Source organism: Melanostigma gelatinosum, assembly GCF_949748355.1.
Source record: "Melanostigma gelatinosum genome assembly, chromosome: 4".
NCBI classification, from domain to species: Eukaryota; Metazoa; Chordata; class Actinopteri; order Perciformes; family Zoarcidae; genus Melanostigma; species Melanostigma gelatinosum.
The window spans coordinates 29651440-29667492 of NC_136637.1; the positions used below are offsets into that span (position 1 = coordinate 29651440).

General features: G+C 46.2%; 1 protein-coding gene across 1 annotated transcript in view; it reads right to left on the reverse strand.

The window, feature by feature from the left end:
* Positions 1 to 221: 221 nt before the first annotated feature.
* sh3rf1 (SH3 domain containing ring finger 1) overlaps positions 222 to 16053 on the reverse strand; it is a 36422-nt gene continuing 20590 nt past the window's right edge. The window contains exons 3-12 of the mRNA XM_079267745.1: positions 13366 to 13641; positions 12692 to 12787; positions 11270 to 11581; positions 9054 to 9164; positions 7383 to 7510; positions 6231 to 6401; positions 5728 to 6011; positions 4992 to 5287; positions 4152 to 4474; positions 222 to 3387 (exon numbers count right to left, since the gene is read on the reverse strand). Of these exons, the coding sequence (XP_079123871.1) occupies positions 3219 to 3387; positions 4152 to 4474; positions 4992 to 5287; positions 5728 to 6011; positions 6231 to 6401; positions 7383 to 7510; positions 9054 to 9164; positions 11270 to 11581; positions 12692 to 12787; positions 13366 to 13641 (2166 nt within the window). The 3' untranslated portion in view covers positions 222 to 3218. The remainder of the gene's footprint in view (positions 3388 to 4151; positions 4475 to 4991; positions 5288 to 5727; positions 6012 to 6230; positions 6402 to 7382; positions 7511 to 9053; positions 9165 to 11269; positions 11582 to 12691; positions 12788 to 13365; positions 13642 to 16053) is intronic.

The following is a 16053-nucleotide window of genomic DNA, read 5'->3' on the forward strand; positions in this document are numbered from 1 at the left end:
TACCGTGATGTACGGAAGAGTATTAGGAAAAATAAATTGCATTTCCAGAATGAAGTCATAATTGCAGCAGTCTACTACACGAGTAGTTCCACCGTGTCTTTATTCTCAAAACGCAATTTTAAAAATGAAATCCTCTTCCGTAGTAATAAAGCATCGACCAGGAGAAGAACTATGGAAACCATTAGCTTTTATTGTTATATTGTTTTTTACAAAATGTGCTATTCCCTCAAATACTTCAGAATGTTTTTCACATAATAGATTTGTGCCAAATTTCAGTTTCACCATTTTCAGACATACAGACAGACTAACTACAGACACAAAATAAATCAAGTAAGTCACCGTGGCATGAGGAGAATCCGTTAAGTTGAACACAAAGCGTGTTCCAATGAAATAGAGTTTATCGACTGTTAACAAACGCTCCATGTTTTTGAGAAGTGTGCAGCTTTTGCACAAACAATCGGGAGGAGGAGTCAGTACGATTAGGTTTGTCTCGATAGTGCATGAAGGTGTGCGTCTGCGTAACGCGAGGATTAAAAGGCGAACCAGTGAAATGAAAGCAGCACAGAGCCGGAGGTCGGTGCGGTGCCAAGACAACGGCAGATTAATTCTACATGAATTCAGAAAAACTAAAGAAAATAAAGAAAAAGGCCCCAACAGTGATTTGTACCATCCTTTCCCACACACAAACAAACTACAACATATTCCAGCAGTCAGTTACACAGTGGTCCCCCTCAATTAACTACAACAAAGAAAAAGGCCAATTCAGTCAGGAAATTCATTCTCAAAAGCCAGATTTGACACGATTCAGTGATTCAAAGTGTTTAAATACCTCACAGGAGATCAATAAGTCGCATTACATGAAATGTCGTGGGGTCCACTGAGGTGATAATGTTCATTCCTAATAAGAATACCTTTATTTTGAAGGATTTCATCACACGAGAGATTTGATCGGATCTCACTCACTCTAAAACTGCTCATTTCTTTTTTGTTTTGTTTCAACAAGCACCAAAAAAAATCCCCTCAAATCAACACAGACATCTTAATTCAAGTCAATACGATACTCAACTTTAAGACATTTTTATAGAAGTAAATGTACAAAAAAAAAAAAACCCAACCGCAGAAATCAAGAAAAACAAAGAGATGGATTTCAATAAAAGCTCACGTTTCGGAGATGAGCCGGAGTTCGTCCGACTTGAGGCAAACGTTCCGTGCTTCGGCTAGCTGGGTCTTTTGTTGCCACGAGTCACTTCAGGAATGCGTTCTAGTGTACAAATAAAACGGTGAGCCTGCTGAGTCAGCTGCTCACATAAATACACAGCGATGCGTTCGCTCCCGTGATGCAGAGCTACGTCTGAGGAGCTACGCAGGTCGGTGAACACAGAGAAAGGTACAAAGTAAGCGAATATTTAGACCGCAACGTCCGTCTTGGAGTGTGTTTAAAATAAAAATAGAATAAAGGCATGAACCAAACTGCAACACATCTGACACCACTTTGTCTTCCGTAGGAGGTCATTTGCTAATCACATGCACATATTTGATCGCTGCAGGTAACAGTTTACTCAGCAACTGGAGGTCTGTGAACGCACCACGGGAACATTTTCGATGCCTTCAGAAATAGAGAAATATCCGTTTTTCCTTCGACACGAGGACTCCGCTCACTTGTTCTCGGTGCCTCTGACAGACCGACTGAAATCAGTCCGAGGGAGTAAAGGTGTAACCGGTGAGGTCAAATAAGGCCGGTGTCAGCTGAATGTGTTGCACCACTACAAAAAGAAAGCAAAAAGGCCGATCTATGAAATAAGTTAAAGTGTGTAACATATCTATATCAACAGCTCATACGGGTTGTGTTTAGGACGAATCATCTTTGTGTCCTTTATGTACAATAAAGTGAGGAACAGTACAAGGCACACATTTAAACAGCTGAATTGTTACAAAGACATAAATAACCAACAAAAGAAATCATAAGGAAAAAGTTCATGAGTATGCCGACTACGGAAGCCCTGAACGGACACGATTCAAATACTTATTTTTTATATCGTTATCTTGAGAAAACGAGTTCTGCCGCATCGAGATGATTAATTATTTATTTCTTGAAAATAAAAGTTTATTTCCTGTTATAACTTTAAATGTTTGGATGAAATCAGTCCGACTGCGATTGATTTAAAACGGCCCAGACGAGCTGACAGAGATACGTGCGACTACATCCTGTTTTCAAAATAAGGTGTAAACAAAGTACAGATATAGAAATAAGAAGAAAGGGATTATATTTAAAAGCATGTTTCCTGCGTCACTAACAAATTAAAAATATCACAAAACTATGAGAGAAATGTCTTTATTCTTTGATGTTTGGCTGCTGGAAAAACAATCATTTCTGTGACAATGACTGATGCATTTGAGTTGAAGACATAAAAAAAAAAAAAGAACTCCAAGAATTTGATCAATTCACATATTTTCCAAAGTAAAAGTCCGACATTTCTACCGTGAAAGAGCTGCATTTATTTTCAGTATGTATGTAGTCAGAGAAGAAGTCAAACGTCAGCTGTGTAGCTATTTCATGCTGGAAATGTGGGACTTTTACTTTGGAAAATGTGATAATTGACTGTATGTTTCAGAGATTATTTTTCCAGCAACACAAAAATCAAATCGACGTTTCCCTCACACTTCGTGGTATTTACTTGTTCATTTATAAGCAACACAGATAACATTTCTTCATACTTCTTCAGAATATAATGTATTTATTTATGTACTCTTTGGTAACACCTTATTTTGAAAACCGGACGTTGTCACATGTGAATCTCTCTCCACAGACTTCACTAAAGGTCTCCGTCGGATGATTTGACCCAAACATCTTCATCCTTTGGTTTTCTCGTGATGAAGACATAAACACCTGGAGATCTCAAGACAACGACATTAAACACCGTTTCAATAATGTCCGTTCAGGGCTTCCGTACCTAACTCTGTCCACTGTGCTTTTCAATGACAACATGTTCTGTTCTCCTCTCTCCCTCTCTCTCTCTCTCTCTCCCTCCCTCTCTCCCTCCCTCCCTCTCTCATGTGCCGACTGCGTTCGTTCTCTAAAGGAGTTAAAGTGTCAAAATGAAGGTCCTGTCTCGGCAAACCTCGCGAGCGCTGATCCGTTTTGGTTTTTGCACGGTGACGCACCGCAGTGAGGCCAGTGACCGTGTGTGTGTGTGTGTGTGTGTGTGTGTGTGTGTGTGTTAGATGCTGTCTACAAAGCTGCCGGGGAACAGTCCGGTCCTGCCGTTCCTCTGTAGCGTGCCCTTGAACCAGCCGTCCTCCCTCTTCCTGTGAACGAACACAATGTCGCCCTCCTTGAGTTCCAGCTCCGCCTCGCTCTGGGGGGGATACGACACCACCACTCTGTACCTGGGGGGGGGGGGGCACAGTCAGCGATGCACACATCATGACTACAGTGAGAAGCGTCGTCTATACTCTGCGGAGTGAAAATGACATAAACATGGCCGACTCGTGGGGCCGCTGTCACGTGTCACAAATAGTTAACCGATAAAAAAAAACACTATTTACACGTCTGAGGATTCAACACAGAAGTAGAATTGGGTTTTTTTGGATGCTGTGGAAAAATCTTCATGATAGTAAATATTTACCAGCCAAATCAAAGAGTTTACAGGATGTTCAACCTTTGTTTCGTTATAACACATTTAATGCTCGACTTCTTTCTTTACTGGGTTTGTATGAAGGTGATAAAGTGCTTCATGAATATGAGATATAATAATAATCCCTCCTCTCTCTGGTGGAGGTTGGTTTATGGTGTTTTGTCGGTTACACCTACAGTCCGTGTTCATATCTCTGAGTTACTCGTTGATTCCTCAGTTGATATTGTTTGTATATCCTCTCGTGTTTCAGAGGATAAAGTGTGAAGGATAAACGCCTCCGCACAGACTCTGCAGAGTCTCATTCTACGAGACCAAGCGTGAGAATAAACTGAGCTCTAGTCTGACACCATTCACTGAGAAGTATTATTCATAACCTGCTGCTGAGGAACTGCACTCGTCAACAAGAAGCAAACGGACTCAAAGTGTGTTAGATAACAGCCAGCGCTGCAGACACACGGGTAACTTCCCTACATTACAAAGCCGAACACTGAACTCTGGGAGACTCAGGTCACGTACCGCTCACAGATGATGGGCCTCGCGTCGTGCTGCTGAGATAAGAGAGAGGAGCACGGCTGGCGAGGAGGAGGAGCGATGGGGGCGCATCCATCCAGGGGGCTGCTCTTCCGGTGGGAGGACTCCGGGACCGAGGAGGACGAGAAGGCAGAAGACACGGCAGCAGGTTCGGGCTCGAGGCCGCCGGAGGGAGGGGAGGAGTCGCGGAGCGCCTCTCCGGCAGCAGCAGCAGCTTGTTCCGCCTCCAGGGTCGGAGAGGAGGGCGGCGAAGGACGAGACTTCTTCTTGTTGGAGGACAACAGCTTCAGGAGGCTTTTCTTTTCTCTCTGCAGCAACAGCAGCATCATTTACGTGTTAGAGAAGTGGTTTTCACAAAGAGACACAGGTAAGTTCCAGAGTCTGGAACCGACGCTTCTCTACCGCCGACACACACGCACACACGAACACACACGCAGACAGACAAACATAACGTCATCAGGACTCTCACACACACCGAACCACGCAGAGCATTGGAGGCCAGAAAACACAAACGTCCTCCTTTTGAAAAACATTGTAATGATGAAGGTTCTTGAAAACGACAAGTTGACAAAAGAATCTAAAACTAGACAAAAATCGAGTTATAGTGAGATGAACACGTCACCATATGAATAAAATCTGAGGATCTGCATCCATCACAGTCACATTCAACATCACGATTACTTTGTGCACAACCCACGAGTGTTTCTGAGAATCAACACAGTATCACAGAACTTAGTATCCCCATACGCCAGTGCACTGAGGTGTTCTTATCCCTCTAGTTGTCAGATACAGATGTTATATCAGAAGCATTCAAACATATCCGACCTTGACGTCTTTGTCCAGTCGGCAGAGAGCCGAGCTGTTGGATGTGGGATTGTTCCCCGAGCCGGCGAGGACGGCCCCGGGTCTCAGAGCGTCACCCTCCAGGGATGCAGCGCTGACATTCGGGGGAGTCAGAGACGCGGCGGCACAGCCCATCGCCGCGCCCGCCCAGGAGCAGCACTGGGCGGAGGAGGAGGGCGGCTGCGGGCACAACACCAGGTGTGGCAGATACGTCACAGGTGTAGCGGACTGGATGGGAGTTACAGCAGCTGTGGGCCGGTCCTGACTGTGACATGCAGCTGCAACAACAAAAGATATAATAAACAATATTACACGTTTAACACCAAAAATATATATTTTAATATAGTCTGTGTGACTCTAAATGGACCATAATGTACTAAATGAACATCATGCTGTATTGAAGAAGACTTGAAACTAGAGATTGAGACATAAACTCATGTTTACAATGTTTACTGAGGTAATAAATCAAGAGAGAAGTAGAGTCATTTTCTATAGACTTCTATACAACCAGAGGAGTCGCCCCCTGGTGGACACTAGAGAGAATGCATGTTTTAACTCTGCAGAACCAGAGGTTGCCGCCTGCTTAAATGTTAAAATGTTAAAATTGTAAGAAATCAAGAATCATTGAATTGAACATTCGCCCTCTCCCCCTTTACTTGAAACCCCTTTCATTGAACAAGCCTCCATCTAGGATCCGTTGCCCTCCCGGTGAACGTACCGGTCCTGACCGCGTTGCGAGCCTGATTCACGGTCATCTGGGAGCCGACGTGCAGAGGGACTTTGGGCTGTTGACCCGTGGCCGTCTGAGCCGCCGTCACCGCGGCCGCGGGTTGCGAGTTGGCAGGAACGGCGCTGGAGCAGACGGGGAGGGGCTTGTTGAAATCGGGACCCGGAAGGATGGCCCCCAGGGCCGCAGAAGAGGGGCTGACGATGGTGACCCCTCGGCCCGCCTGGGTGCACAGACTCATGGGCACTTTGGGCTGAGTGCTCCCTGACCCCGTCCTGAAGGGAGAGGGCAGAAAGACGGTGAGCGTGAGGCAGTAGGAGGACGACGGGATGTTTTCATACCTCAATAAAATCTGCTTTTCATGTCGAAACACACGAGCTTTTATAATCTCAATGGGATTACCCTGAATAAATGGCCGTGCATCACAGACAGACGGACGTGAGAGCAGGCGTGTGAATGTGTGACCGAGTGTTCGGCCTCAATGAACCACCGACCTGCTGACGGGGCTCATGTAGTTCCCGGGGAACACTCCGATCTTGCCCGTGTGCATAGAGGTGCCCTTGAACCAGCCGTCCTGACAGCGTTCCAGCACCAGGAACATCTCGCCCTTCCTCAGCTCCAGCTCGTCCTCCTTACGGGGAGTGTAGGGGAACATGGCCACGTAGCTGGACCCCGAACAAACGAGTAAAATGAGCAGGAAGTCACGTGAGCCGCGGATTAATGAAACAGTTTAAACATCAGTGTGAAAAAACGTTTTACTGACGATCGTCATCTGCCCAGCTTCAAAGCTTCAATAAAAAGGCTGCTTTCTATTCGCAAGTCGGAAAATTCAAACTCCGTTCACAAAAAAAAGAAGTACTTTCGTACTTTTTTACGAAAAGTAAATTATAACGTTATGTGTTGAAATCTAATCTTGTAAAAGTTTTTGGGCAGACACTTAAATAAATCCAGTCGTTTAAAGGAGACGTCTTTACAGCAACATAAATATATTAGAGAGCTCGAAACAGATTACAATACATCATTAATAATAAGTTTTCTTTCATCAATAAAATGATAATATTCCTATTTCTAAATCACCACGATAGATGCCTTAAACAAAGTCAAAACAAGTTCGTTAACGATGAAAATAAATAGCTTAGTTTGGTTCAAACAGATGTTGACAAACAAATGGGTGATAAATAGTAATAAATAGTAATATAACGCAACGTCTGAGCTTCACATTTTGTACAAGGTGCCTTTCTGGCCGTGCGCGTGTCATCGTCTCCCCAGAGACCGTGCACTGTGACGGAGAGGCCGGCGGAGTCTCCGGATGTTTTCAGTGGGACTCTGGTGAACATAAAGGCCTCGGGCTCCGACGTGCACGCACAGGCAGCCGCGGCCGAGGCGGACCTCATTCTAATCAGGTGTTTGGTGTCCTGGAAGAGTAACGAGGGGGGGTCAAAAGTCAGAGGGGATTCTCCAATGAGACCCGGGAGACTCACCCACAGGTATTAACCCCCCCGTCACCTGTGCTCACCCTCTGCAGCCTCACTCCCCCCCCCTCCATTAAGGCCTCGGGCCGTTGCTGCGCAAACCGCTTCTGACATTTCACTGCACATTGTAGAGGACTGCATATTGTTTTGTGCGGGACTGTTTTTATAGCTCACACTGTGGGTCTTTGTCTCCCACTTTGGTCGCTTATGCTGGGGGAGGGTCTCTGTCCGGCAGCCAATGAATACGCCGCTCCATCGCCGGAGGACTGCGGGGGAGGAGGAGGGGGCGGCGGGAGAGCATCCTGTGTGAGAAGAACAAAAAAATAATAAAAATCACATCGTTAGTTTCAGAGTATCGACGTTTAATCAGTTTACTTCTCTCTCTGTGTGACGCAGAAAGACAAACAGCAAGCAGACAAAACCAGAGTGTGTGTGTGTGTGTGTGTGTGTGGAGAAACCAGTTTGTTTATTGGTAACAAAGAGGGAAACTAGAATGAGAGATCATCTGTCAAGTCTCTCCTGGGGGGTTAGAGTCTGGTTTGGCAGGCACCGTGGTCTCGTCCCAGACTTCCTCCTCGCAGCTGAGAATTCTGCTCTATTACGGCCTGTTTGTTTGTTGCTAGGAGACCACATGGCTAGATCCACGGCACGGCATTAAATCGGGACCATATGAAATGTGACAAAAACAACATGTCTGTCGTCGACACGCTTCAGAGCAACCAGAGGATTTATCTTGAGCGGTCTGTGATGTGAAAAGAGACGGGAGGCTAATGAGCCCGGGTATCTCGCGTGGTTCTCGACCCATTTAAACCATAACGCTGCTACGTCAACACGAAGCACAGCAAAACAACATAAAGCACAGCAAAACAACATAAAGCACAGCAAAACAACACAAACAACACGAAGCACAGCAAAACAACACAACTGTGAGACGCTAAGAGCTCAAAACGAGCCCACGGAACCACGGCGAAGACCACTCCTGAACCCCGGAGACACACGAGCTGGACGTAATAGCAGAGTAATAGCTTCCATGACACACCGGTGGAGGACAGAGGCAGCCCTGCGGTACGTGTGTGTGTGTGTGTGTGTGTGTGTGTGTGTGTATATACAGGCCTACGTGTGAGTGTCGATGTGCATTTGGGCTCAGTGCTGACGCTTGAGCTGAGATAATTAGGCTGCCTGCAGGCTAGAGAAATCATCTGTACAAAAACATCATGTAGGGTTCCCAAGTGAAGCGGAGAGCTCAACCTTTTGTGTACACATTCCTGCTCATTCAAAAAACTCCACATGCCAGAGCGCGCGCGCGCGCACACACACACACACACACACACACGCACACGCACACGCACACACACAGTGTGCGTGCTGGTTTTATGTGGGCTGAAGGGATTTCTTGACATTTTGTAGTAATTTCTTTTCCCCCTTCAGCTAAAAACATGTTAGAAAGTTCAGTTCTGCTTTAAAGTTCCCTACATGTTGCTGTCTTAGTTGAGTTTGTAGAGAAATAACAATAAGCTGCTGTATCTGATCCAGATCAACACAGTTTCACGCTGCTCGTTAGCAGCTGGTGGGAAGTTCTCCTCATGGAAACACACTCTCCTCCTCGGGGACTCCTGCTGTGCATCGATTTCTACTCATATTCGACACCGACGTGAACATATTCAACCTTCATTTCTGAGTATTATGACACATGCACCGTCTAACACAAATGTAAGTAACTCGTTATAAATGTGAATGAATGTCCTTTAGCAACATCTCACACACACACACATATATGTTGAATCTGTTTAGCCACACAGAACGTGCACTACGAGCTGCGTGAGCGCTGCAGAGGACTCCACCTACCACGGAGATGGACGTGTAGCTCGTCTCCGAGGGAAACGTGAAGGCCGTTGCTGTGGTAACAGGACTACTAGGGGGCGGGGTCACGATTAGTCCGGTTGTGCAAATGTGTACCTGTCAACAAAAGAGACAGATGTGCACCGTTACATGTGCGGTCATGAGTCCAAAGCATCGCACACGCTTCACCCACACATGAAGAAGAAAATGTGCATAAATGGATCGTTTACATCAGTGTGTGAGTGAATGAGTCTGGTGTGTTTGTAGATCATAGATAACAGCTTCATTCCCTCAGAAAGGTCTGTCTGACAGCAAGCTGAAGAGCTGAAGACATTCTGAATACAGCTTCACTTCAACTGAGAGACATTCTGTGAGGAGTGAACATACGTCCACAGCAGAACATCACTTTGCTCCCGTGCTGGTTCTCCTGTCTGTTCTATCAACTCATCTACTGCAGGAGAACCCTGACTGTGGAGGAGAACCTCACACACACACACACACTACAGAACACCAGGACTGTCTCTTTAAGTAAACGCCACATGCTTGTAATCAGTCTCATTCATCAGATTTCAGGAAGGAAGCAGAGGACATATGGGAACCTTAAATCAAGTGAGCAGACGGCCTGCTACTGTATGAGAGCACAACACACTGTGTGCAGACGACTCTCACAGAACACACGTGAACACGTTGTCTCCTGGTGCCAGGACCGCAAACACTGGTCTGATGATGCAATAGGCCAAAGGAAGACCAGGTGACCACCCAGCAGGACCTCTCATTGGACATGTCACCGGTCATCCACGCGAGTCACGGTGCTGTCCGAGTAACAAGGCCATACTGTTGGGGAGCTGGACACGATATCTCCCTACAGCCTGTGGTCTCCCTCCCTCCCTCCCTCCCTCCATGCTTCACTGCTCCACTCTTAAGGTGAGCCTTTCAGAGAGCAGCCCAACCCCAGATTCAATCGGTAACTGCTTTCTTATCAGTTGTGCTCTGGGTGTGCCAAAAGGAAAAGCTCAGGAATGTGCTCAGAGGTGACACCGTCAGTGAAATGGCTGCCTGGACACAGAAAAGTAACACAAGAACAAAGAAGACAGGGCAGGTGTGCTGCGCTCATTTAAAGAAACACATTTATTTTCCTGGACGCACTTCTTCCTCCCATCGACGCAAGTAGCAGACAAGACGTTCTCATGTTCCAAGACGGACTACTGAGCCCCCGGGCACCGGGCTTACCTTTGTTGTTTCTTTGTCTGCGGTTTGGAAGGAGAGATGAGTGGAGGTGAAGAGAGGAAAGAGGCTGTGCACTGAAGTCTAAACAGTGCTTTTATGAAATCAAACGTGTTGTTGTCACATCACAGGCGCACATTTAAATTCTGTTTTTCTAAAAGTAGCCTGATAATGATGAGCGAGTCATTAAAACCTGATTCAACCTTCCGCATGGACACACAGTCTCTGACGACACATGAATCATGTCAACATGAAAGGTTTTCTGTTCTTTAGAGACAAAAAAATGAAATAAAATCCTCAAGATCCACTTTACGGAGACGAGCACTCTGCCCCGCCTCCCTCTCACAAACACACGGCAGATATGGAAGCGTGATGGTCTGCAGTATTCAGACAACACAAAGAGATTCAAGACAAAACAAACAAACTGGAGAGAAGGTGAAAAACAAAGTTCGCTTCGAGCTCCCAGAGCCTGGAAGTGAGCCAACAATGTGACGTCTGTTTGAATAAAGTTTAACACGAACACTAAACAACTGTCTTTATGTTGTTTATGTGCTCATAACAAAGAAAGAAAGCCTGCTATTGTATGAGCATAACTGACAATGTTTAAAGTAATAACAATGTATTATTATCATTGTAATAATTATTATATATATGGACTCTGCTTCACGGTTCATGGTTGTTCCCTTTTCTTTTTATAGTAAATTAAATACCACTGGAGGATATTCGCCTAAGCCACGCCCCTAGCTGCCAGTAGCTCCTCTGATTGGTCCGGAATACAAGACTTGAAGACTACAAGACTTGAAGTCCTGACAAGATATGTAGGTAACAAAAAGGTGTACTTTGTACTGCTGCACAACGATAAATCGAAGTTCTATCATCTTGAATGGAGCTTATTTGTCAAACTGTATTCTTGTGTTTTAGGGTAAAACTTTTAGGAAGGGACCTGCAATGCAGCAGCCTCCCTCCCTCCCTCCCTCCCTCCCTCCGAAGTATCGTACCTGTGAAGGTGCGCTGCAGGACAGCCCCCCGCTGATCTCCCCGATCCGTGCAGCTGCTGTGGGGTTGCTGGAGCTGATGAGCACCGGCCCGCTGATCTCCATGGAGTGGCGCTGGGGGGGCGGGGCGAGCACGGGTTTGTGGGACATGGTGAGCGAGGTGAAGGAATGTCGCTTCTTGCTGTTCTTCTTCTCTCCTGCTCGCTGGGCGCCGTTGCTTTGGGGCCCCGAGGAGGAGGCCCCCCCCTCGCCGGAGTCTCCGCTGGAGTCCGACGGCTTGTCCAACTCTATCAGCTGCCGAGCTGCCGAGTTAAACTGTGAGAGAGGAGGAGGAGGAGGAGGAGGAGGAGGAGGAGGAGGCGATGAACAGAGGGTAGTAAGGTGGAAATAACATACAGAGGGGTGATGGAGCGATGGAGTATTAGAGTGATCATGGAAACTGTCACTCTCTGTAATAAAGCTGTCATGGAAGACCTCCATCTTTATCCAGTCGGAGGAGAAGGTGAGCGGCAGGGTCAGAGCGAGAAATAACAATTTACACTTCAGACGTCCTGAAACCGTCCAGTCAGCGCTTTCAATGTGTTTGAGTGTAACTCAAAGCAAAACGTAACGGTTCATGAATTCTTTATGGGCTGAAAGAGTCAATATATCTATAGATCCCCGTCGACTAGATAATAGTGTTTGATTTCCTCTTAGTTTAGAGCAGGGGTCTCAAACTCATCTTCACTCCGGGCCACATCAGCATCACGGTCGCCCACAAAGGGCCGGTTGTAAATGTCACCACTCGTAACATATTGTTAAATAACTCTCTGCATTCACAGTTTAAAGTAGTCTTCAATGTGCTCACAATACATTTCCATGTTAAATGTACAGTAAGCCAAAGAGCTGCTTCTTTGACTGTTTAAGTATCTCATCATTTTGACTTTCTAATATCAGAATTATGACTTTCTATCATAGTTATGACTTTCTATCTCATAACTTCGACTTTCTATCTCATAATTTCGACTATGGGGATATTTTTATTATCAAGTCTAACTTAAAAAAATAAAAAAATAAATTTTTGCTGGCGGATTCGCGGGCCACATAAAATAACGTAGCGGGCCGGATTCGGCCCGCGTGCCGGGAGTTTGAGACCCCTGGTTTAGAAGGTATGATTCACATTTTGTTTCATATTTATTCTCATGATTATCTCTCCAAAGATCTCCCTCGTCGTGTTCCCTGCAGTGTCTCCCCTTTAGGACATTTTTTGATGATACTTAAATACTTTTACTGAAGTAAAATGTTGGAAGCAGGACTTCAACGTGTTTTTTATTGCGGTATTTATTATTAGCACCGTTACTTCATTAAAAGATCTTTATACTCCTTCCATCACTGCGTATTCCACGAATGATTAATGACGTTAAATAATCTTGTTCCTTTTCTTACCTCAACATATGAGATGGGGAAAATTCCAATTTTATCTCCCAGCATTCCCTCTGCCCAGTTCTCGTCCACTCTGCGGATCACAGTCAGGATATCGTCCTGAAATGAAAGACACAAGAGGAGCGCCGCATGAGAGGAAGAACCTAATTAAGGACGCAGCTAACGAAGAGTGTTTCTCCTCCTCCAGGAACAAACGGCGAACAGAAATAACGAGGTATGGACCGTGTTTTATTCAAAGAGACGTGCCCAAGAGTCTGAGGCATTGGCATTCTGTGTGGAGAACTACTTAGTCAGCTCGTTTCTGTGTTTCTGCTCATGTGGCATATAAAAACAACTGAAACATCAAAGTGTGGCCCGAACAGCTGGACAGATATAACCACTTAATAACTGTCGTTAAGGCCGTGTCGTTTCTCTGTGTGTGCATTCAGCTTAATTACAGCTGTTCATCAAGAAGTCTGGCTCACAGGAACACATAAAGCGTTTCAGTTAACAGCCCTCACATTCTCACACACATAACTTGAGAAACTGAAATGCTTAGACTGTAATGAGAGGTATGTTTGAGGCCACAGACCGTAATGAGAGGTATGTTTGAGACCAGAGACCGTAATGAGAGGTATCTTTGAGGCCAGAGACCGTAATGAGAGGTATGTTTGAGGCCAGAGCGTGGAGCGTCTCACCTTGGAGAAGGGCAGGCAGTCCTTGTCCGCCTCCTTGTCTTTGAGCTCAAAGTCGTACAGGGCTTTGCACTGAGGCGGCGGCAGCGGCAGCGGCTTGATGACCTGGACGAAGTTGGTGGGGAAGAAGCCGTGGACGCCGCCCATCTCCCCGTGGTACCAGTTCTCGTCCACTTGCCGGCGCAGGATGATGACGTCGCCCTTGACGAACTTGAGGTCTCCGGGTTCCTTGCCGTCGTAGTTGTAGAGCGCCTTGGCACAGGGGAGCTGGGGCACGCCCTGCAAGAGGAGAGAGAGGGTTGAGAAAAGAGAGACGACGAGAATAAATGGACAAGAAGTCGCACTGTGATCCGATAACAAAAGCAACCAGAGAGTCTGGTTCCCTCGTCTCAAAGTCAATGGGTTTTTGGTTCGATCCCTCACGGTTCAGCACGCATGTGAGGATTTAACCATCAGAGTGTGAAATAAAGTTTTACTGACTCAGTAGAACATGTGTTTCTAGTCTCTGATCATGTTTCATTGTAAACAACCAATCAGTGTTTAAACCAACAGGAGAGCTAGTAACGTTAGCAGCACCGCTAATGGCTAACCAACAGGAGAGCTAGTAACGTTAGCAGCACCGCTAATGGCTATCCAACAGGAGCGCTAGTAACGTTAGCAGCACCGCTAATGGCTAACCAACAGGAGAGCTAGTAACGTTAGCAGCACCGCTAACAGCTAACCAACAGGAGGAGAGCTAGTAACGTTAGCAGCACCGCTAACAGCTAACCAACAGGAGGAGAGCTAGTAACGTTAGCAGCACCGCTCACGGCTAACCAACAGGAGGAGAGCTAGTAACGTTAGCAGCACCGCTAACAGCTAACCAACAGGAGGAGAGCTAGTAACGTTAGCAGCACCGCTAACGGCTAACCACTTCAGTTACACTGCGATGCCTTCAGGCTCTGCTCAGTGAACATGAGTACTGGCTGAAGGTACATTATAACGTTATCATGATGTAATCTGTAAAATTAAATTTTTGGTGATCAATTTGAATACATACAGATGTTTCAGATGTTTTCACATGAATATCTGCCAACATGGATCATCAAGGTTTCACAAAGACAGCTCCGGGAAAAAAAACCTCACAAAACAAAAAGTAACGCAATAATTAAACTGAAGCTGTACTAACAGTAGCACAACTTTGGAAAAAGACTTTGCTTTCTCTCTGTAAAGTCAGACGTAGTTGTGTGAATCATACAGAATGTATCACCAATTAAAGGCACAAGAGATGTTGAACCAGTATTCACAGTCAGGGAACTCGGCTCTATGGGAAACTACAGTCGTGTTTTTGGACACTGCAAACAAAAAAGGAGACAATAATGTGAGAGTGTCTGTTTTTCACAGGGACAGTGAACTGTTCCGTTTGTTCCCCCGATAATGAAATGTTGTGTGTTCACAGTCTTGCGTGTGATGAGCTTGGCTGGTTGGGACTCGCTGAGTAACGCCTTCAGAAGGCCCAGGGCTCGCTCCCTTTATCCTGCAGAGGAAGGTTTTGTACCCGGCCTGGAGTCCTGAAAGGACCATTCAGGGAATGACAATCCGGGGGGAAAGAGAGACAGCGCGTAGGGGAGGGGGGGTAGCAGGATAGAGGAGCATCAATGTTCTCCATTCAGGGTGCGTGTCCATGAGGAAGGCTTCAGTCCAAACCAACCCGCCGCCATTTATCCCCCCGCTGTTAGACATCTTCTGCAGTGATCAGAATCTCAAACACGAAGAACTGACTGGATCTCAACTCTGGAACTTACAACGTGAAGGACTACAGAAGGACTACACAAGGACTACAGGAACCAGAACCAAGGCCTCAAACTGCCAGGGTGAGAAAAGGGATCCAGCGAGAGGGGGAGGGGGTTAAAGCAGCGTTTCTGCAGTCTTGTTAAAGGCTAATGAAGCGTTTAAAAGGCTCAGAGGAGAATAAAAGTACAGAATGAGCCGTGATGGTGAGCCAGGGTGACATTACTCTGCTGCAGGGAATCACACAGCCTGAAGCACAGAGCCAATCGGTCTCCGGCTCTGCAGGTCCAGTCTGTGGGGAGGGAGGAGGGAGGCACTGCAGCCCCCTGCACACTGCACTGGAACTGGGCCACCTTTCAGGGTGGGGGGGGGGTAGACCAGGGCTTTTGAGCCCACCCAGGCCTGGCAGGGAGTTTTCGTGATGTAAATGTAAATGCAAATGAAAGTAGAAGCTCTGCCATCTTTGTTGCGAGTGACGGTGACAGGTTGAAGCTCCACAAAGCCAAGAGGATCTGATTACACGGTGAATACGGTATATGAAACATGCTTGTTCCCTTAAATACGGAGACGTTTGTAAGCACTTGTTTGTACTCCGAGGCCAAGACGTAATAAAGCTTTAGTAGTAGCACAGTGTCCAAAGTCAACATCGCTTCTGCACATGGGAGAAGTGATTGTACTCATGAAAAAATAGAAGTAAATGAAGTCTTGCATGTGCAACTCTGTGTTCGGGGAAGTTTAAAGCCCCACGCGAAAAATAAATGTGGTATTTATTGGGAACAAATATGCGATCGGGTGTTTGGCATCAATACTTTCTAGTCACAGATCCCTGAAAAAGGGAGGACAAGATGTCCTCACTGACTTCTAGTAAGTTAGCGGTTCATCTTTTAGTTCTGTACGAGATAACTCAGGACTAACTCACTC